The 22,346-nt window shown below is 40.4% G+C and overlaps 1 protein-coding gene across 2 annotated transcripts in view; it reads right to left on the bottom strand.

The window, feature by feature from the left end:
• The window catches only part of Plcb1 (phospholipase C beta 1), a 714,140-nt gene that overhangs the window by 181,078 nt on the left and 510,716 nt on the right, over nt 1-22,346 (bottom strand). For both annotated transcript variants that reach the window (XM_052724082.1, XM_052724081.1), the window contains exon 10: nt 672-818. In XM_052724082.1, coding sequence (XP_052580042.1) covers nt 672-818 — 147 coding nt within the window. The remainder of the gene's footprint in view (nt 1-671; nt 819-22,346) is intronic.

Below are 22,346 nucleotides of genomic sequence, written 5' to 3'. Positions count from 1 at the left end.
AAACAACAAAAAACAAAAAACAAAAAAACACCCCTTTTTCTTTTGATGGTTTACCAAAAACCTTGCCAATGCTCAGTTTAGGATCAATGTAGGAGACAGAGTTTTGTTTCCTCTTACTTTATTATATTTACTATTAAATCATCATTTAGTTAATAGCTGTTTGTTTGTCTAAAGTTCTGTTTCACCTTGAATGAAAAGCAATTTGTCTCACTGCAGTCATTGAGGGGTCTCAGAGCCCTTAAAGATGAATCCAACAGAGAGAAGTGGGTGGAGTTGTCAATGGGTTTTTTCTTTTTTTCTTTTCTTTTTCCTGTTTTTGTGGTGCTGGGGATGGAGCAAGGCTCCCTGCACACTAAGAACTCTGAGCCGTATTCCCTCTGGAAATGGCTGTAAATTCACTATACTCACTCCTACTACACAAAATCCCCTCAGTCAGAAAACATCAGACGCAGGGACAGTCTAGGAGACTTGAAAACAACAGGAACTGTGAAAAGGGATGAAAGAACTTCACAAACACACACAGAATGGCTTCCAGCTGGGGAGGTCAGCAGGGCAACCCAGATCCCCAGAAGCATTGCCCAGGACAAAGAAGTGTGTGTTTTCCAATGACAGACACTACAGAGTAAACTCTGGTGGGGCTGGCCACTTGGCAGTCAGAAACCACATCATACCTGTGAGGTAGGTGTTGTGTGAGGAATTGATGAAATAGTGGGACAGGGGCTGAGACATGTCTTCATTCAGATCCAGTTTCTCAGGAGAAACGACTCCGTTTTCTTCTCCGCTCAGGTAGCGCATGAATCCATCCACTGACATCTGCCCTGGAGAAAATGGATTGAGAGGCATGTGAGTGGCTCAGCATCCTGAGACTGGTGGGGTCAGCCCGCTCTGATCCACTCCCAAACAAGCAAAATCTGCTCTACAGCATCCAAGGAGAAGACGGCGGACACAGTTTTGTCTTAATACAGACACACACACACTTGTCTAGGATCATGCTGTATGTTACCATTATCTTCATATAAATAAAGGAAAGATGTAGTTATTCTGATGTCTCTTCAGCTTTTCAGAGGATTTAAAACAAACTTTCTCTTTTTAAATATAACAGTGAACATCAAATTCATGAATTAAAAAAGAAAGGTTGCTGTACAGTGGTGGTACAAGCCTTTAATCTCAGCACTCGGGAGGCAGAGGCAGGTAGATCTCTGAGTTTAAGGTTAGCCTGGTCCATTGAGTGAGGTCCAGGATAGCCAGAGCTACACACAGAGACTCTGTCTCAAAACAAAACAAAACAACCCAAACAAACAAAAAAGTTAACTCTGGGTAAATCACCTTGAGATGGTTTTCCAAATTTTCCATTAAGAATATATATTGCTTTTATTTTTATAATAAAAATTATGAACAAATATTTTTACTTTATGTATTTACATAATTTTTCTTTTACACAATATAAAAATAACAACAAATGACTTTTGCTTTACATAGCAAACAGAGAACACAGAAAGGAAGAACTCTGAATTTTATTTGCAAGTTTACTTGAGATAGAAAAATATGACTTTCACTTTGTGATTCAACTCACAAATTTTTCATTTCTTATACCTTTTTGAGGTAGATCTAGCTAAATATTGAGACCATCTTTTGATTTCAGCATTACTGAAGTATACTTGGCAGACAGAAATTATACATATTTACAGAGGACAATTTGAGGCTGCCTTAAAGGACTGAGATAATCCCTCATTTCCAGCTCAGCAGTCTCATAAGCCCACAGAGCGCCATCACCACAGCCTGCTTGTCAACACTAACAGGCAAAGCTTCAAAATAACAACAAATAAATGGGAAATGAAGGTGATGTTAGTCAAAGTTGGGGGTAGCATATCTTATTTTCTTGTTAGAACAGTTTTGTGTTAATCTAAAAGTCCTAATCTCATTGAAGAAATTTAGGCACTGAGGTAAGCAAAGAGGAAAAAAAATCCTTTTCAAACACATATAACTAACTATTCCTTCAGAAGAATGTACTTTGGGAGCTTTGCTGTGTGCCATCAAAGAGATGTGTGTGTGTGTGTGTGTGTGTGTGTGTGTGTGTGTGTGTGTGTGTGTGTGTTTTAATACTGTGTAAATACACACACACACACAATACAGTACAGTGATTTCTTCTGAATTAAATGAAAAATACATTATAAATATTTAATCACAGTAAATTCTCTAAAATTGGTGCTTAACTTGAACTCATGATAAATATACCTGCTTATATTTTATATATTATGAAAGATAAAAATATAATATTAAATAACAGTCTATTATTATTGGTTATTAAATTTGTTTTAAATATTTTGTAAGTATAAATGACACTGCATTAAATGCTATGACAGTAATCATATCTTTATACGTAAACTTAATTCCCTCTGCAGGCTATACTGGCAGAAACAGATCTGTTGATTCAGACTATACATGTCATCAAAACTTTTAATGCAGACCACTAAAATTCTTTAGGTGTATCATTTATGAATGGCAGAATTAAACATGACATTTTACCACACTATTTTTTTCACATCTAATATATTTTCAAGATAACTATACCAAAGTTCTGGGAATATTACAGTTAAATCAATGTTAATATTATTCAAGAATGAATGAATGAATCCATCAATCAATAAAAGCTTGACTATTGGCTCTCTAAAAGAGAGGGGCTATTGTATCAAAGAAACATTTTCTTTACATTTTTATTTATCATCATCATTATTGCCTGTGTGCATCCATAATGCAGGTGGGTGGGTGCATATGTCATGGAACATGTGGGTGTGAGGGGACAATTCTGTGGAGTGTTTGTTTTTTTGTTTTTGTTTTTGTTTTTTTTGTCATCTTTATATGAGCTCTAGGAGTTGGACACAGGCCACCAGGCTTCCTCAGAAAGCACTGGCTAAACCATTTTACCAGAGCTGAAAGAAACATCTTTCTAAACAAATGTTTAAATAGAAACAAATATTTGCATCACAAACAGCTAAAAATGTACTCTAATATGGGTCTTGATAGTTCCCATAAAAAGTGAGAAGTACCAGGAAAGTCTCTTAATTAGAGATGAAAAATATGATATAAAGGCTTTAGTTGGCATGCTTGTGACCTACAGCAGTGACCCACCTGCAGGCTATGCTTGTGTGTGATCAGTCTTTAGCAGAAACCACCATCTATATATCCAAATAGCCATCACATAATGTAGGGACCTTCCTGGTCATGTGGCCATCAGAAAGACCATCTGCCATTGGAGCCTTCTGTTAAACATGCCTTGGAGGAATGCATACATCCCTTTGGACTGATCATGCATCTCATAAGTAAACCAGTTAGCTTAGTGCCAAAGCTATTTCTACAGATGGTTTAAAAAATATTTTGGAATATAAAACTCTTGAGGCAAAATTTCATAAAAGATCCAATTTTTCCCAATCTTCTAGTTTTCTGTGATTATTCTAATTTGGTAAACATTACTCCACCTAGTCTCCATCCTTTCCTTCCTCCTTTTCTTTCTTTTTTCTTGCTTCACCTTCTGTTCAATTAACAATTTGTTTAAAACTTGCCATGTGTTAAATGCACAGACAAACAGCACAGGAAATGCAGACAAACAGCACAGGAAATGCAGGCACAGACTCTGCCTTCAAAGAGCTTCCAGTCTGGCAGAAAGCGCTACTGCCCACCCTTGAGGAGAAGGCACTGGCAGAAAGGTGTGTACATTCCCAGCTCTGCCATCCTTGGGTTCTCCCATGATGCTTCTGCACCTAGTCAAAGTCATTCTTTCACAGGATTAGGGTCATTCAGATTAGAAAACAAATTGCTCTGACAGTGGAAGATCACCCAGGACGGGAGTATTTGGCGTTTACATCCCATGCAGATGGCAGTTTCATCCAACCCTGTCTCCCACTGGAACAATCCCTTAGGGCAACTAAACTCCATGGCAGGAAAGGATGGCAGTAGAACTTCTGGATGTGAGTGAATGCCAGGCAGTAAGCATTCACTCTAGTTACCAGGTTAGTGGAAGCTTTGTGTACATTCCTTCTAATGGAATTCAAACTGTACTGGCAGAGGATGGTGTGACCTAGCATCCTTCTTTTATGGGGCTGGGCTCCATTCTGAGGCTGTCAGCTTGTATCTGTTATATTCTGGTAATAAATAACTCCTGGTTTTACTAAATAAATAAATAAAGTATATGTCAACAGAACAGAGGTGGTGAATTAGTTTTCTTTTTAAAAAGGTTTATTTCATTTTTAGTTATGTGTGTGTATGGGTATGTGCACATAAGGCAGTGGTCACAGAAGACAGAGGTATCAGATACCCTTAGAGCTGGACTTACAGGTGACGGTGAGTCATCCAATGTGGGGCTCAGAGCCGAACTCCAGACCTCCAGCACAGTACAGTATGTGCTCATCACCTTTGAGCTATCTCTCCAGCCCAGGTGTAAGTAAGGTCAGCATCAATACCTAAACATTTTAATACCTTATGAGAACCTGTGTTGAGACTTTGGACTTTGTTTGTGATTAATTTTGTTTTCTGTATTGAATACAAAATGGAGGCTACATAATCTACAAATGTCATCTTCCAATGAAGCCATTATGATTCAGGTCAACATGTAATTTACAAAAGAGTGTCAAAATTGTATTCATTCATTAATGAGAAAGCCTGGAAGATGACAAAACCAGTTTAATGAACCACTAGCTAGCTCTCTCTCTCTCTCTCTCTCTCTCTCTCTCTCTCTCTCTCTCTCTCTTTCTCTCTCTGTGTGTGTGTGTCTGTCTCTCTTTATCTATCTATCTATCTATCTATCTATCTATCTATCTATCTATCTATCTATCATCTTGAGAAAGCCTGGAAGATGACAAAACCAGTTTAATGAACCACTAGCTAGCTCTCTCTCTCTCTCTCTCTCTCTCTCTCTCTCTCTCTCTCTCTCTCTTTCTCTCTCTGTGTGTGTGTGTCTGTCTCTCTTTATCTATCTATCTATCTATCTATCTATCTATCTATCTATCTATCATCTATCTATCTTTTTAAATTTTAATTAAAAACTCAAAATTGAAAATAAACAAATATGCCTCTTTACTTTTTTTTTTTTTATAAGTTTTCATGCTGAGAATTGAATACAGCACACATGTGAATACACACATGCTAAGCGAGTATTCTATTACTGGACTATATGCCTAGTGTCTTTGTCAACAAAAAACAAACCAAAGGCCCAAATTAAACAGAGACATGGACAAAATTGCTAAATTAAATACAAACCTAGCTAAAGATCTGCATGTCAACATTTTAGATCATCTCTTCTACCTTTAACGTTCCACAGAAATATTTTAATTTAGCTTTTCCTTTTTTGGTGCTGAATATTGAATCAAGGGCCTGACCCATTCTAAACAGGTGCTGAAACACTGAGATATGACTCCAGACCCTTAACATAGTATTTAAATACAGACTACAGGCAGAAAACAATTTAGGAGTTTAGATGAGTTAGTGTTTTTGAAGATTATTTATATTAAATAAAAAATCCTCAGGGAAGAAGTTACATAACTTTACTTTAAAATTGAACTCATTATTATTAGTGAGTATGCACGTGTATGAATGAAGACATGGGCACGTGAGTGCCACAGGATTTGGTTCTCTTCTTCCTTTGAAGGTTCTAGGAATCAAACTGAAGAAGGCAGGCTTGCAGTAGGGGAGTGACTTTACCTAATGAGACATCTTGCTGGATGACATTAATCTAAATTTGAAAAAGAACAATGCTTAGTTTTTCAGAGTGGTCAGACAAAATATACCCAAGAATGTAGGTGATCAGACACTCTCCACTCCAGAGCTCTACCTGCTAGTTACAGGAACAAGTATTCAAGATTTTTGCTGCCCCAAGTGAAGGGTAGAGGTGTGGAAAAGGCAAGAGATGTCACTGTGAAAATTAGGAGTAGTCAGTGCATATAAGAGAAAGTGAGTCAGTTAAAGGGTCAGGAGTTCAATTTCAAAATATATTTCACAGGTTGTACAATGTATGAAATATGCCTTTGACTGGTCAAGGTGTGGGGGCAGAGAAAGGACTCTTAGATTTTCATTGCTTCCATGTTACCTACAGTGGAAGAATGCTGTTGTCATTGATTTAAAAGTATCAGCATTAAAAAAAATGTCTTTCACTGTGAAAAACTTCCATTTATTTTCCTAGTCCATGGAGGAACCCAGAAGATGGACAGCCTTGAGAACTGACATAGGATGGAGTTAGACGTTGTAATTCAGTGTGGGGAGCATTTGCCTAATATGTACGAGACGAGGCTCTGAGGCTATGAGTTCAGTTTCCAGCACTGCAAAAGCAAAGCAAAGCAAAACAAACAGAACCAAACAGGACCCTGTGAGATGACTCAGTGGGTAAAGGTTTGTTACATGCCTGAGCTGAGTTTGATCCCCAGGACACACATAGTAGCAGAGCTGTCCTCTGACTTCTACACATGTTCCTATACACATACACATGCACACAAATAAATGTAAAAAAACAATAAAAAAACAAACAAAGCAAAACCCACACCAACCAACCAACCAATCAACCAACCAACCAACCAACCAACCAACCAACCAAATGGAAACACACTGTCGTTCTAAAGAAGTTTGTAACCAGACAAGATGCAAGGGCAAACCAACCACAGGTCTCCTTAAGATTTTATTTCAAGCTTTCAAGTTCTGTGAATTCAAGTGGGCCAATATATTAGGGATGATTGCTAGCTAAATTAAAAAACAAAAACAAAACAAAACGTCCCACATCAGAATGATTATGAAACATCAGGGCACCATAGGGAACAATGGTACATAATGGTTTTCTGAAACAAAATCAAATGAAGTTTGAAATGTCAGGCCAGATGACAAAGGCTGAAAATAAATTCCCTGACATTTTCTGAATAGATACTGGTTTGCTTTCCATTGTCCATGTCCATCACATAATACACCTTAAAGTCCTTATGAGAACACAAACTATTACACCATTTGGAGCCAACATAGGGAAACCTAAGTCCCTTGGGGAATACATTAACACTGCTCTGTGAAGCTCTTCAAAAGAAACTCCAGGTTCAGTGAAAAGAGCAACTGGTTCTGTAAAGAAAGGGAGAACAGGCCTGACTTCATTAGAGAGAAACCATCTTTGAAGAGACCTCAGAGGAAAGTGGCTTGATCAGATGATGGTACCCATGGGCCATTTAAATATCTGGTCATTTTTTTTTCAGCAACGTATTTGTCATAAACTCTCAAATGTCACATGGTTTTGCACTGATGTCATAGCTATGCACCACACTCTCCCTCTATCTGGCCCTCTCTTGTCCTTGGGACAGACAGTGGCTGCTGATGCCCTCCTGTGTAATCAGGAAGACAGAAACTCAAAACTCATCTGTGACATTCTGACATCTTCCAGAGGTGCTTTAAACCCCTGCAGTAAGCCTGTAACACCGGGCAGTGTGTAAGTCATCTATATAATGTACAAAAGCCCCTAGAGGAGTTACAGGGTAAAGGCATCATCTGAGGCTATTCCATGGGCCTTGAGGGACAAGAAAAAGGAGGAAGATTTATGCTCATGAAAAGGAACTCTGGAAAATGGAAAAGAATAATCTAGAAGAGCTTTTTGATTGGTACTCCAATATCAGGGTCTTATTAGCACATACAGACTATTTATAATAAAACTTTCAGGAATGACTCTTATGTTCGAGGCATCTAGAAAAAGGTATATGCATCTCAAGTCCATCCAGGAACACTAAGTTTTCTAGAATTCACATAGAAACTAGGACTCTTCTTGCTAATGGCTGTCAACAAACACATTTTTAGCAAAGGCTCATGTCTATGCGCCATGCAGTGAGAGAAATCAGGTATGTGTCCATCAACTCCTTGCCCTTCAAAACTTAAAATAAATAAATAAATAAACCATTTAGGGCAGGAGAGATGTTCAGCATTAGTTACTGTTGCAGAGAACCCAGGTTCCATTTCCAGCACCCACAGGCCAGCTCACAGCCATCTGTAACTCCACTTCTGGGGGATCCAATGCTCTCTGCTAGCCTCCATGGGCAACAGTCAAGAATGTGGTGTACAGACATACATGTAGGCAAAAACACTCATATATATATAAAATATGAATTCTGAATAGATACTGGTTTGCTTTCCATTGTCCATGTCCATCACATAATACACCTTAAAGTCCTTACGAGAACACAAACTATTACACCATTTGGAGCCAACATAGGGAGACCTAAGTCCCTTGGGGAATACATTAACATAATACATTAATTCCTAAAATGGGGCTACTATTCTGCTGCCCAGGTCTAGCATAAGATGGAGAACTGGCCAATTCTGATCACCAGTAGACTGAGCCTGGAGGGAAGACATGAAGAGGGATTGAGTGTAAATAGTGAACAGAACCTCCAAGGAATATTAAGAAGTCACCTGTGTAATTTGCTCTTGATGCATACACAGAAGTGTAAGAGGGTACTGAGCAAATACCAGCATGGTCTAGAAACCAAGACTGGATTTCTAAACTCATGGCATTTCTAAAGCTGCTTTTCATAATGACTTGTCTTAAGGCAATGAGCAGAAATAAGCTCCCCAGTTTCTCCTTGATTAGGAGCAATGACTTCCTAATCTTTCAGTGATGCTTCTATGTCAATTTATTTCTAGTTCTCAAAATAATTTTCCTGTTTACTGTCTTCTTTTTTCTTCCCATCATGGAAGAAGAGGTCATCATTCCTTCTTATATGTACTCCCCCAGCCCATATGAGGTCACTATATTCAAAGCGGATATTATCATTGCTATGTACCCTACTCAGAGCCAAGTTATGTAGTGATTCAACAATTATCTTGCACAACTTTTAACTTCCCTTGAGTTTAATAAATGTCTTATTTATCATTTGCAAATTTATTTGTGCATATATCTAGGACAATGTCAACTGTCCATCAGTTATCTAAACCTCACTGTAATGTGTTCAAATGCAAGTGCTTTCTCATTTACATTGTCTTGAAGTCTTTCTTGGAGCCTTCTGACCTACTCTAACTGAAACTGATGAATTCCTATTCCTTTTACTTTTATTCTATTCTTAATCGCTCTTATTTTCCACATACTATGCCCTACTTTTTTGTAAATATATATTTCATTTTAGTTGTAGCACACTTGTCAGTAGCTTCCTGATGAAAGATTTCAGAGTATTGAATTTCCTGAACTTTGCATGTCTGAAAATGGCTCAGACTGACTTGTGCACATAGTTTCTAGTTTAGCTGGGTATAATATTCTTGGTAGAATTTTTTTTCTTTTTCTTTTATAAAGTTGTTTGACTATCTTTTGATTTCCAGCATGGACGCTGGAAATATTGAAGTCTTCCTATGTCACTTTCTTAAAAACAGTTATGTGGCCTATATTCAGTATCTTTGGTTCAAATTTATTGAAATTTCACAATGATTGTCTTGGTATGGTTTTGTCTTTACTCTCTGTTTTGGTATGAATGTTACTAGCCTGCTTGGGATAAATTTCATAAATTTATTTTTATGAAGCTTTCTTTTCTCAAGAATATTATTTTCTCATATTTAAAACTTTAAGGCATCTTAAACATATATATTCATATAATTTTTCACATTTGTCTGATTCAGTTATTTCTTCAATTCTATTCCTACCTCTTCCTTCAGTGTTTTGTTTCTTCTATGCTCTTTTTAATATTCACAAGCTAATTTCTGATAGCTGACATTTCTTTTGAAACAACATCTGTTCTTACTTCAAAGACAAATATATTTGTTATTTTTCTAAGGATGAAATGATATCTATACATGTAATTAATTCTTGCTGTATGGTTGTCTTTTTCTGCTGTTATTTTCCCCCTTATCCCTACTTTAAAAGAAGTTCTCCTCCTCCATCTAGTAACTACTGTCTACTTATATTTTCTAGTTGGCAGAATGAGACATTCACTGGGTTATTTTAATTAATGTTGATGAGTGGCTTTGAGACTCTGAGATAGATGAGGCACCACTGTGGAAGGACCTGCCTTTGTCTCTTTAGGAGTGATGGATCATCTTCAGGTCTCCTTGTCTAATCTCCTGCACAAAGAATAAATGTTTAGTGCCAGTAGTCTAGGCCAGGATGGGGAAAGCATGCATGGGTCTCTTCGGGTAACAGTCTAGGATCTTATTTTCAAGATAGGTACTTTTCTTGCACCCATTCTGTGTCATTTTCACTTAGTCTGTTCCTTTCCCAGATAGAAATTCTGGCTACATTTCAACAGCTGTCAAGCCCCATTCTATTCTCTATTGGTACTCCTTCTGCAAGAACGTAGCAACTTCAGTTCCTGAGATGTTTATGATTTCTATGGAATAACTCAGGATGGTTCCCAGCACGCCACTTGACTGATTTATGATCAGTTTCTTAGATCTATTACAGCTGTAAGCATACAGCCAACTTTCTAAGATAATTGTTTATTTTCTTAGTTCAAACCATTTCTAGATCACATCTGTAAAATTATCTCTTAATACAGTTTAATTGTAGACTCAAGGTAGCTTAATTAGATAAATATGTTCATTCCATTATGTTATCTTGAAGTCCCATGATGTTTCTATTATGATACATACATTCTAGTATTTTAGATAAAATTAATTGTATTAGATAAAATACGTTTTAATAATTATAGAAAAATTGATTCATATAGTAGGGATTTTTTTTTAAGTCTTCTATTTTGCCAGGAACTGTTGTGGCCTTTGTTTTTTCTTTTTGCAGTGGAACATGAGTAGTGACTAACATCTCACGATAGGTGGCACTATACGGATAATTTGTCTATCAGGTTTTTCTTGCTATGTTTCTGCCTATACCATGCAGTCAGAGTGGCAGAGGCTGTCTGAACTTGCAACTGGGACACTGCTTGGGCCTCATGACTTCTCTTGCGAACCTCACAGGAATGTTAGTGTACAACAGGTATCGCTGGGTGTGAAAGGTGCTGTCAACTCTCTGAGTTTCTAACATAATGATAGCTGAATCAAGCTGGTCCTTGATGTCTATCTTCATCCATGATGGCATGGGAGGAATCTTTGAGATGTCAATCAGGAAATCATGTGCACATTTATAATTGAATTTCCTAAATCTCTCATGTCGGGTCACCATTTCAGTTCAAAACACTGCTGAAGAATTTATCCAATTATCTAAAAAAAAAGTCATAAGGAAATTCCAGGGACAAATTGTAAGACTTTGAACTCATTTGTGTGCTAAGCCTTATTATAGCTGGATATTTTCTCTCTGATCTTCCAAAAGCCTGACCCTCTAACCTTTTTATGAAATAGGTAACCACAAAACATGCTATATTTTTGCCCTTGGAAAGGGAGGATGACTAAAAAGGTACATTTTCTGCTTGTTTTGTGAACACTGCTATAGCAAAGGTGCCTTCTACTTCAGAATACAAGTCCTAGACATGTTGGTATCAAAAGCTATCAGACCAGAAAAGGGAATCGGGGACAATTGGGAATATAGTAAGCCAGTCTTTAAACGGTAAAAGAGTTCAGTGCACTCTATTGCACTGCTCCTGGCAAGCTCTGGATCCATTAACGCATATTCTTCTTAATGACCTTTGCTCTGGTAGAATTTCCTATTAAAGTCAGAAGTAAAAAACATATCTGAAATAAATCCATAGACTTCAATCTTCTACTTAGAAGCTTTTGCATATGGCTTTCAATAAAGACCACCTAACACAAGTGGATGCTTCTCATTTATAATGAAATTTCTGAGCACAGCAGATACCCATACTCCATTATATTTTGCATGAATGAGATGAGTCAGGGATAGAGAAAATATATAGTGCATGACTAAAAGCTAATCTCTGGATAGAATTCATGGTGTATTGGTCTGGTACCCAGAGAGTCCTTTGGTCATTTCTTTCTCACTCAGTATGCATTTTTTTCAACTGACGTGCTTAATTTTACTTTTTAAGACATGGTCTCTTTATGTAGCCCAGGCTGTCTTGGAACTTGTTGTGAAGATGAGGCTGGCCTTGAACTCACCAAGATCTGCCTGCCTCTGCCTAGAGTGCTAGGATTAAAGGCATGAGCCCCCACCTCTGGCTTCTGATGGTTAATTTTCATTGTCAACTACCTTGGACTTAGAACCACCTAGAACAGACAGCTCTGAGTGTGTCTGTGAAGGTGTTCCCATGGAAGCTTAACTGAGGAAGGGAGGAGCGCCTGAATCTGTGGCAGCTTTCCATGGGCCCAGACTGAATGAAAAGGAGACCAGAAAAAAGAGAGGTGGGCACCAGCATGCATCTCATCTTGCTTTTTGGCTGTCTTCAGTGTGACTGGCTGCTTCATGCTGCCGGTACCACAGCTAGGGCTGGTGGAGCCACCACTGTGATAAACTAGACAATTAACTGTGAGCCAAAACAAACCCTTCCTTATGTTGCCCGTGTCAGGCACTTCATCACAAAAATGAGAAAAGTCACCAATACAGAAAATAAGTACCAGGACCGGGGTGATTGCTGCGATCAATCTGATCATGTTGTTTGTAGGAGGAACATAGAATTTGGACTGTAGAGTGGAGAATGTTGTCAACAGAGCTGAATGGAGTATTCTGGTGGGAATTTGCAAGACCAGACTGCTGAGAGTAGTGGAGTGGAGACTATGCTCAGGAGCTTTCCAAGTAGAATTAGAGGACTACAGCAGAGCATGGGCTGGAGGCCATTTTTTGCTTTATCCTGGTGAGGAACCTACATAGTTATAGGCTGTGCATGCCATGAAAACTAGACTTGAGTGAAGCTGAATTCAATGGTCATGCACTAAACTTTTTCAGAGAGGAAAACTTAAGGCAACATAATATCCAAGGTGTGCATGGTAAATGCCACTGTTCTTAGCTCAGAGGGAGATTGAGGGGGAGAGGGAACAGAAAGATATGAAAAATGAGCAGTTTAGCTAGGAAAGGAGAATCAGCAAGCTTAAAGTTGGACAAAGTAGGTGGGGAGAAGGCAATTATAACTCTTAAAGAGATCATCACCATGAAAGAGAACCCTGGAATTCTGTCCTGACCTCTAGGCAAGGTGCTCTGAGATTAAGACTCTACCCATTGAAGGCTCCAGCTTGGAAACATGCACACTCACTTGAAAGGGAGGAGATAGAAACAAGAACATTACAAAACTTGTTGTCTACTCAATACCAGCCACCTATGGAAGCGCTTTTTTCATATTTGGCTGCCAAAATGTACAGAAGGCATGAAAGCTGTGGTCTAGCCACAAAGTGCTTCAGGCTGGCAATGGGCCTTGGCAGATTAGTCCACACGGTGCTGACTTTGCAGGCATGTGAGAGATACAAAGGATCATGGAGACTTGACCAAGATTCTGGAAGTCCACTGATTCAAACAATTATGTGACAGGATTGGATTTCCTGTAAGAAGGCCCTAAGATGCCATTGTATGAGGCTGTGAAAGTGAGACCTATGTGGCAATAGAGATCCCAGGATGTTGGGGATGACAGAACTATTGTCTGCCTCGGAAAACTGCAGATATAGAATAGATGCAATTCAAGAGAACTGGAGGGTTCTGCTGGGGCAGGTCGAGCTAAGGCTGTTGAAGCCCATATAATGCCACCAAAATCCCAGATATAGAATAGGAAGCTGCAGAATTTGATGGTTTCCCTACTGGGTTTCAGTCTTCCTTCCATTTTATCTTTCTCTTTGGATGAGAATTTTTATTCTGTACTATTATATAATGGAGGTATGTGACTTTTAAAATTTTTTACAAGAGTTTATAATCTTGAGCCGGGTGGTGGTGGCACATGCCTTTAATCCCAGCACTTGGGAGGCAGAGCCAGGTGGATCTCTGTGAGTTCGGGGCCAGCCTGGTCTACAGAGCGAGATCCAGGACAGGCACCAAAACACCGCAGAGAAACCCTGTCTCGAAAAACCAAAAGAGAGAGAGAGAGAGAGAGAGAGAGAGAGAGAGAGAGAGAGAGAGAGAGAGAGAGGATTGTCTTGAGTCTTAGGAGAGGCTTTAAACTCTGTGTGTGTGTGTGTGTATGTGTGTGTGCTTTTTTTGAGACAAGGTCTCTCTACATAGCCTTGGCTGTCCTGGAACTCACTATGTAGACCAGGCTGGCCTCAACTCAGAGATCCACCTGCCTCTGTCCCCCAAGTGCTGGAATTAAAGGCGTGCACCACCATGCCTGGCTGACTTTGGACTTTTAAACAGTGTTGAAACTGTTAAAGACAATGGGGGATTTTTGAGGCTAGGCTGAATTAATTTTGCTTTGTCAAATGGACATGATTCTTTGAGGACCAGGAATGGAGTATTGGGATTTAAAGGTGATGTGGCTGGGTGCCAAGTTGAGAAGGGATGAACTTGTGATGATTAACCTTCATTGTCAACTTTACTGGTTTTAAAAATCACTTAGGAAACTCACACCTGCCTGTGTATGTGACACAGAAGTTCAACTAAGGAAGTGTGACCCACCCTGAACACGGGTGGCATTATTCCATGGGATGAAGTACTCTGGTGAACAAAGGGGAAAAGGAGAAAGGTGAGCTGAGCCCAGCATTCATCTTTCTGATTTGTGACTTTGGCTGCACTGTGGGCAGTTGCCTCATGCTCCTGCCACCCCAGCTGGAACCATCAAAGCTGTTCTTATTGCCTTGACTTCCTCGGCTTGACGGAGAGCATCCTCAAGCTGTGAGCCAGAATAAACCCTTCCTTCTAAGTCACTCTGCCAGACATTTTGCCATAGCAGTGGGATAAGTAACCAATATAGATGCTTAGCCAGGAAATCCCCCCTCCATGGCAGTACCAATCGGTGCAGAATCACTTGTGAACTAGGAGTTTCTAGCAAAGAAAATATGGCTGGCCATGTTTATATGCACGGATTTTCTTTTTAGATAATGGATTGTGACTGGAAAGAAAACGTAATATGTAAGCACAGGCAGGGTCGTGAATGAGGAAAAATAGTCTTTGAATAGGTTCATCAGTTTGATCTGTTTCCCATGTGCTGCTTAACACATCATTCCTGTTCCTTACCATATACAGAATGAACTCAGCCTGTCGCTGTGGGATCGCTAAAACCTACATGCCTGTTTTATAGACAGGAAATCTGAAGGAAGAGGCTTGCTCAAGACAACATAGAACACAGAGGATTTGTGCCTTAGGTGGACAGGCTGTGTCTCGATACTGTGGAAGACAATGCCCATGGTCTAGTGTCAGAAACTAAACCGTAATAACAGTGGTAATAATATGAGCTACCTGCCACTCTGAGAATGGACCACATGCCAGTCACAGGCATTCTTTGAAAGACTGACTCATTTTCAGCTCAGTAAACTGAGGCTGAGTGGGAAACAAGTTGTCTGGCAAGTGTGGAAGCTGAACTGGTAGCTCATGCTGGGGCGGTGCAAAGACAGATGGAGCTGATGAGACTGGTCATATCTATGCACCCATCTCTCCTCACACTGTCCTGAGTAAGGGCCATGGACCATGGAAAAGGGGACGTTTTGCTGCATAGACAGTTGGCTTCCATCTGGCTACACTGCATCAGTCCTAAAAATAGCCCTGAATGTGACCAGGAAAAGAGTCTTTCCAACGATTTACTTATCTCTCTAAAATGTGTTACTTTAATCTTTTTGTTAGGAGAAGCCCGGGCTTTTGCAGATAAATGACCCATCTGGCAGAGGTGTGAGGATTAGGGTCTTTGATTTGAATTTGTCTATCAAGGTCCAAAATTCTTTTCCAGACTAAATTATGTTCTAATCTCTGCATGCAATTTAGAGGTGTCCTCCAGCATTTTCTTTCTCCAACCCATGAATCTTACATTTAGGAGAAGAAAAATAAAATACAATACAAAATGTGTTATGCCAACATAGGACAATAGAAATGCTAAGCAGTAGGTGACATTGTTTGTGGGATTTGCAGAAACTATTCAGGTTAGCTTGAAAAGGGTAAGAAAAGCCAAATACATGCAAATATCTTCAAAGCCGTTCAGCACTGAGAAATTTTGCCTTGGAAGACAGATGGTCCACATGTATCACTGCACAGTTGAGATGGGCAAACTGGACAATGTGTCTGCCAGTTAGCATGGGCACCAAACACATTCTGCTGTGCCAAATGCCAATTAGGCAGGATCTGGCACTCATATGTTTGGATGTCATTGGGATTAGGTGGATGAAAAACCATTCATCATCATTCAATCCTCACTCTCTGTGTAATGATAGCAAAGGTCGTTGGAACACTTCCTGCCCAAGGGCTTAACACCTCCTTAAATCACTTCCAAGCTCAGCAGTGAGATGCTATTTCTTGGCTTATGTTTATTCCTGGTGCTATGACCCTTGAGGATTCTGCTAGCTCCTCTCAGGGAAAGTGCAGATGGTATCGACACTTCATGGCTCACCCAAATCTATTTGCCTGCTTTCAGAAATAATCATTAAATGTTCCTCTTGTTTTCTGCTTGGGCACGAATTTTCCTACTACCTCAGATTCTCTATAATAGACGAGCTTTTCCGGCTTCTTTATTTTTTATCCAGATTTTCCCAATCCTGTATTTAGTATATTCTACACATGTTCTCATCCATTCTTACTTTATCTTAAATTGAAAAGGATCATCCATTCTATTCCTTGTGGACTGCAAAACCTGCCCTATTACCATAGCTGTGGACAAGTACAAAAAGCTAAGACATGGTGTGACGATGTTCAGTAAAGTGCTTATTTCCTCTGCTCCAGAGTCTCCAAAGGTCAGCCCCTGGCCTTGCCGCCTCAGCTCTACAGCTCTGCTGTTTTCCCACTACAGTGTTAAGTCGTACTTGTTGAGGTGGTTTGTGTGAAAGTTCTTAATAATGACACCTAACTTTGATTTAGCACATTCCCTTTTTCAAAATATTCTCACATTTGTAAATTTATTTACTCCTCACCATTCTGTTTTGGCAAGTCAAAGAAGCTTTGCTATTTGACTTGACAGATAGACTTTGGCTTAAAGATTTAACTGTCCCTTAATGTTGACACAGAGAGATAAAGACAGGGTCTAGATTAAACCTTTTGTCTAAAAGCTAGCTGTGGTGGCTCACACTTATAATTTCAGAAACTGGGAGACTGAGGCGGGAGGATTGCTATAAATCTGAGTCAAGTTGTGCTACGCAGCAGGCTCCAGGCCAGCCTTGGCTATTTAGTGAATCTCTGTCCCCAAATAAACAAACACCCTCTAAAAATAACAAAATGAAGATGGAAACTTTCTTATTCTCTGTTTTTCCCCTCTAGTCCTAGGGGCTCCTGCATGCTAGGCATGCACTCTGACCTATGACGTCATCCTCAGTCCCCTTTCTTTTTTCAATGTAGCCTTAAACTTGCACGTGGAGCCTAGGATTGCCTGAGTGTAGATCTAGCCTTTGAGCAGAGTCTTCAGAGGGCAGGGATCGTGCTCTACTGCATTCCACGAGTACACTTTTTGTGATTCTGACCACAATGCAAAGAAGGCAAAGTCTTCTAGATCCTAGACCAAGATGTCTGGGTCAAAATGGATGCTCCTTTACAAGGACAAAGTCTTCACTTGCCTTAATCCCAACTACTCTGCAGCACAAAGGCAGGCCCAAGTGTCTGATGAGGCACTTAGAACCTTCCTGGTGCTTCAAGTGTCATGAGACTCTGTCCCTCTTGGGAACCCTGCTCTGCAGAATTCTTGAAGCAGAGCAGGAAATGGCACTTTCTTCCTACAAAGCTTTCAGATCATCCAGGGATTACAGGGTTTTGCCACTATAAGCAATTCCAGCAATTCTTAAGTTAGATGCACAGTGCAAGTTTTTAAATTTTAATTTTCTGTGACCTTGCATCAGGTATCTGGTAAAGGAAACAGATGGACGGATATCTTGCACCATGGAGGACCTCTTCTTTCACAGGCTGGAGGTTGGCTGGTTTTTTTTCTTCTGTACTTAGGCATGCTAGGTAAGTGCTTTACCACTGAGCTACATCCCCAGTCACCTTTTTACTTTGAGACTTTTTATACTGTTGCAATCAGGGGAACATCTGTTTTGCTGGTGAGGCGAGTGCAGTAGACTGTATCAGTGTCTCAGAGAGGATATGATTGGATTTCCATTTGCATCTCTGTACCTGAGGGCTTACTTGGGTGCCCCTGGGAGTTAGAACTCCCTTAGAGCAGCCGCAAAAACAGTGAAGGATGGATGTCTCACATACTTAACATAGTGTTTGTCCCACAACTGAGCTCTGCTTGTGCACAGTGGAAACATGGCCATCACTAGCTGCCTTCTCCTCCCTGTTCTCAGTCCTATGACACTGCTACTGCTTCCAAGGATTGTATTTCAAACGTTTCTAGACTCCAATTTTTCTTTCAGAGTTAGTTCCCAAAGAAATATGGAACAATGGCATATAGCAAGAGGACTATGCAACATCTTTGGCTCATATTCTATATGTTAGCTGCAGTATTAGGTAACATGGTTGCTTTTGTCTATTGTTCGAAAATAAGGATTGTCTTAAGTAATACTATCTGTAAGCCTGGAGATAATTGCTTTGTAATTGGAATTCTAAAGACTGCAAGGATTCAGAGTTAAGACAGAGCTCCCAGAATTGCCAAAATCCATCAGTGAACTTCTCAGTATCTCCAGCTTCCCTGCTGAGGCCTTTTCCAGATCCTCAATACTGTGTTAATATGGACTGTCCAGTCTGATTTCCTTGTGATCATGACTTATTTGCTCCCTACATTCAATGTGTCTTCCTCTTGTTTGGTGTGAATGCCACCCTGGGTATTGCAGTCCTGAGGATCAAGGGCCCGTGGCTTAGCACAGATCAGCCTGCCTAGCTGTTTCTCTTACTGAATGAGTCCCACGTAATCTACAGCTGAGAGGGGAAAGGTGTAACAGCAGCAGCTGTCATTATCATGTTCTGATGGCAGGGCGACACGGAAGGGGAAAAGAGCTATTTGCTCAGTCTCAGTACATCATGCACAAAATGACAAGGTCTCTTGTGAAGAGGGAAGAGGCCTTAGGAAGACACAGCATACTGTAGGTGTCTTAGCCTGCCAGGCTCCCTTCCTTTCCCTGGGGACTGGCATTCCTCTTTGCCTTTTACTATTTTTATATTTCCTGAGTGGCTATTTTCTGAACAAAAGGAATTTTAGTTGTGACAAGATATGGCTGTAAGTTTCTGGCTAGAGTAGAGCTGCTAAGCAGACACTGAGGTCACCAAAAAAAAGGCCGAGGAAAGAGGAGGAAAAAACAGGCTTCCTGGGTCGGGCCTTTGCTTCCGTCAGGCTGAGTCCCTGCCTTCTGGGAATGAAGGAAAAGCTGAGGGAGGGAAGGTATTAGGAGGTACAGTCTACCACGCAACAGCAAGCACAGAATGGCTATTCTGGGAAAAGGTGGGGTTTAGTCTGTTTATTAGTTTCTGTTTCCCCCATTCTGCGCCCATTTCAAATGCTTCAGAGAGGTCTATGAATACAAGAAACTCAGAGTAAAGAGGGGTTTGAAATGCACTCAGGAATGACAATGCCATCCTTCCTTAACCTTCCACAGGGGCTAGAAAGTCAATAGGTGGAATTTAAATAGGATCCTAATCAATAAAATGCTAGTGCGGCTTTCAGCAGCTTCCCCAGTGCAGTAAATTAAGGCATGAAAGATTCAGCCAAGTCATACAGTTTTCATCTGTCTTTGTCTTTTGAGAAGTTGCGTCTGTTCTTCCGATTCAGTTCTTTTATTCCCTCAGTTGCTATGCGAGTAATCTGTACAACACACCTTAACTGTGAGGCAGATCTTTAAACTGGTCAATATTTCTTCCAGACGAGCAGTTTTAAAACTAAACATCTTACATCTCCTGGGGGAGAGCCAGGGCCTGGCCTGCAGAAGACAGAGGGGAAGGGAGGGCGCCCCGCACCCCCTCAAATACACATTAGCTTCTTTTCTTGTTAATCTTCACAGCGCTTTTGGCAGTTTTATTCCCTCTACACACTGACTTCCTTGTAACATTTTGTTACAAAATAGTGTCTCATCAAGGGCAAATTCGAGAACCATGGCTGGAGATGCCACTGCATCTCTTTTCTGAGAAGTGCTGTGGGAGGGTCCATGCGGGACTCCAGAGCAGCTGAGGGCAAGAGGGAACCGCGAAGGGGCCCCAGCCACAGGGCAACTTCCTTCTTCCCTGCTACTTCTGTGACCTGAGAGGGAGAGCTAAATGGGAATGGCTACGTCATCAATTGCTGACAAGAGTCCCCAGTAAAAACTTCATGAATGGTAACACGGGGAGTCTCTAGGGAAGGTGGAGCGTGCACTTCAGAATCGGGCAACAGTTCCCAGGGATTTTCAGGATGGCTATGGCTGGACTGAGAGAAGTTCTTGGAGGGTTACAGAGGATGCTGCTTGGCTAGGCTTGGGCAGGATGTGCCGAGGGAAACGAGAGGAACACTCACGTCACTGAACTGCAGGTGTCACCTCGTTGAACAGGAGAACAACACAAGGACTGAGCAGGGAGAGCTGCTCGCCTGGGTTGACTTGCTTAAGTCTGCCATCATGCCAGACATTTGATTTCTGAAGCATGCACGTGACGATAATAATGATAATAAATGCTGCTGCTGCTGATGATGATGATGATAATGTTTACATTTTTTGAGATAGTATTCATGTAGCCCAGCTGGCTTTGAACTTTCTATGTATGCAAAGATGACCTTGAACTTCTGATCCTCCTGCCTTTGCTTCCCAAGACTTGGAATTATAGGAGTGCCACTGTCCCTGACTTATGTGGTGTTGGGATGGAACCCAGGACCTTGTACATGCAGGCTAGCACTCTACCAACTGAACTATGTCCCCAGGCCATCCTTAATTTTCATAAGTTCTATCTAGAAAGGGAGAAATATTGACATGGAAATGTAACTTTAAAATCTATATGGAAAACTTAGAGAAACTAAAATAAGAATCAAGTGAAACTCCTATAACAAGTCAAATACAAATTTTTATGTTTATAACTTAATCATAATTCTAAATAAACATTTATAAAAAGATATATTAACCCAGAAAAAAATATTTGGCCAAAGACCTAACATGTTATTTTTTCCAGGTTTTATGACTGAGTGATTCTTATTTGCCACTTGCTAAATGCAATATGTCTGTAAGTCAAGAACTGTAACAGCAATGTCCAGTTTTACCCACTACTTTTAGGACATAAATGATTAAGTAAATATCGCTAGTTACTTGTTAACAGTTCAGCCAACTCTGTTTAGTGGGTGATGATCCACAGCGCCTTATCACACACTCCGTAGTTAACTCTCTGAGCACTTTTTTTTCACAGAATCATTTCAAAGATGAGACGATATGGAAGGGGTGGTATTGGGCAAAGGGGATAAAGTGGCCTGAAGTGTGACAACTGGGTTTGACCTTTGATCCACTTCTAGTGGGATATATTAGTGGGATGCATTAGTTACTTTCCTGTGACCAAATTGCCTGTCGAAGATAACTAAACGGAAGAAAGATTAATTTTGGTCCAGCTTCAATTCATCAATGCGGGAAAAGCACGGTGCAAGGAATCATTTCACGGGTGACAAGCGCTTGTGGCTGAGGCTGCTCACACTGTGGGAGACCAAGAAGCAGATAGAGTACGCAGGAAGCAGGAGCAGAAATGACCTTTGAAGGGTCACCTTCAGTGACCCACTTTCTCCACCCAGTCCTACCTCTTAAAGGTTCCTCAGCCTCCTAAAATAATGCCACTATCTGGGGGACAACCATTCAAAATAGGAGACTGATGAAGACATTAAGATTCAAACCATAGCAGGCTGGGCAGTGGTGGCGCATGCCTTTAATACCAGTACTTGGGAGGCAGAGGCAAGTGGATCTCTGTGAGTTCGAGGCCAGCCTGGGCTACAGAGTGAGTTCCAGGAAAGGCTCCAAAGCTACACAGAGAAACCCTGTCTCAAAAAGCAAAAAAAAAAAAAAAAAGGATTCAAACCATAATGTTGATTCTTTTATTTTTTATTTGCCTTGCAACCATCTCTCCTGTGTCTAATGAGCTTCACTTGCTTGAACTTTGAGGACCTTCTCCTCCATTATCAGGTCACATGATAGATGGTTTAGACAGATGACCATGCATTGACTCTAGGGAGAATCATGTGTCTAGTTATTTTATTTGATCCTCCTGAACACAATGACTTTTAACTCAAGAGCAGCCTTGGGTGACCTAGACTGGCCCAGGATTCTGAGACTTTTGATGGAGCTATGAGTGAAAATAATTTCTTTACAGTGGGATATGTTGGTTGGTAGGCCTGGAGCTATCATGGTACTTCAGAGAATCTCCCAAAGAGCTACAATAAATGCAGAGAAAATGATGAGAGGTGGGGAAAGATAACTGTTTTCTATTGGCAACAAATATATAAAAAACTGTGTATTATATATTTGTAAAA

The sequence above is a fragment of the Peromyscus californicus genome, unplaced genomic scaffold (assembly GCF_007827085.1).
Source record: "Peromyscus californicus insignis strain IS unplaced genomic scaffold, ASM782708v3 Scaffold_7__1_contigs__length_154581171, whole genome shotgun sequence".
NCBI lineage: Eukaryota > Metazoa > Chordata > Mammalia > Rodentia > Cricetidae > Peromyscus > Peromyscus californicus.
This window is presented reverse-complemented; position numbering and strand designations above follow the sequence as displayed.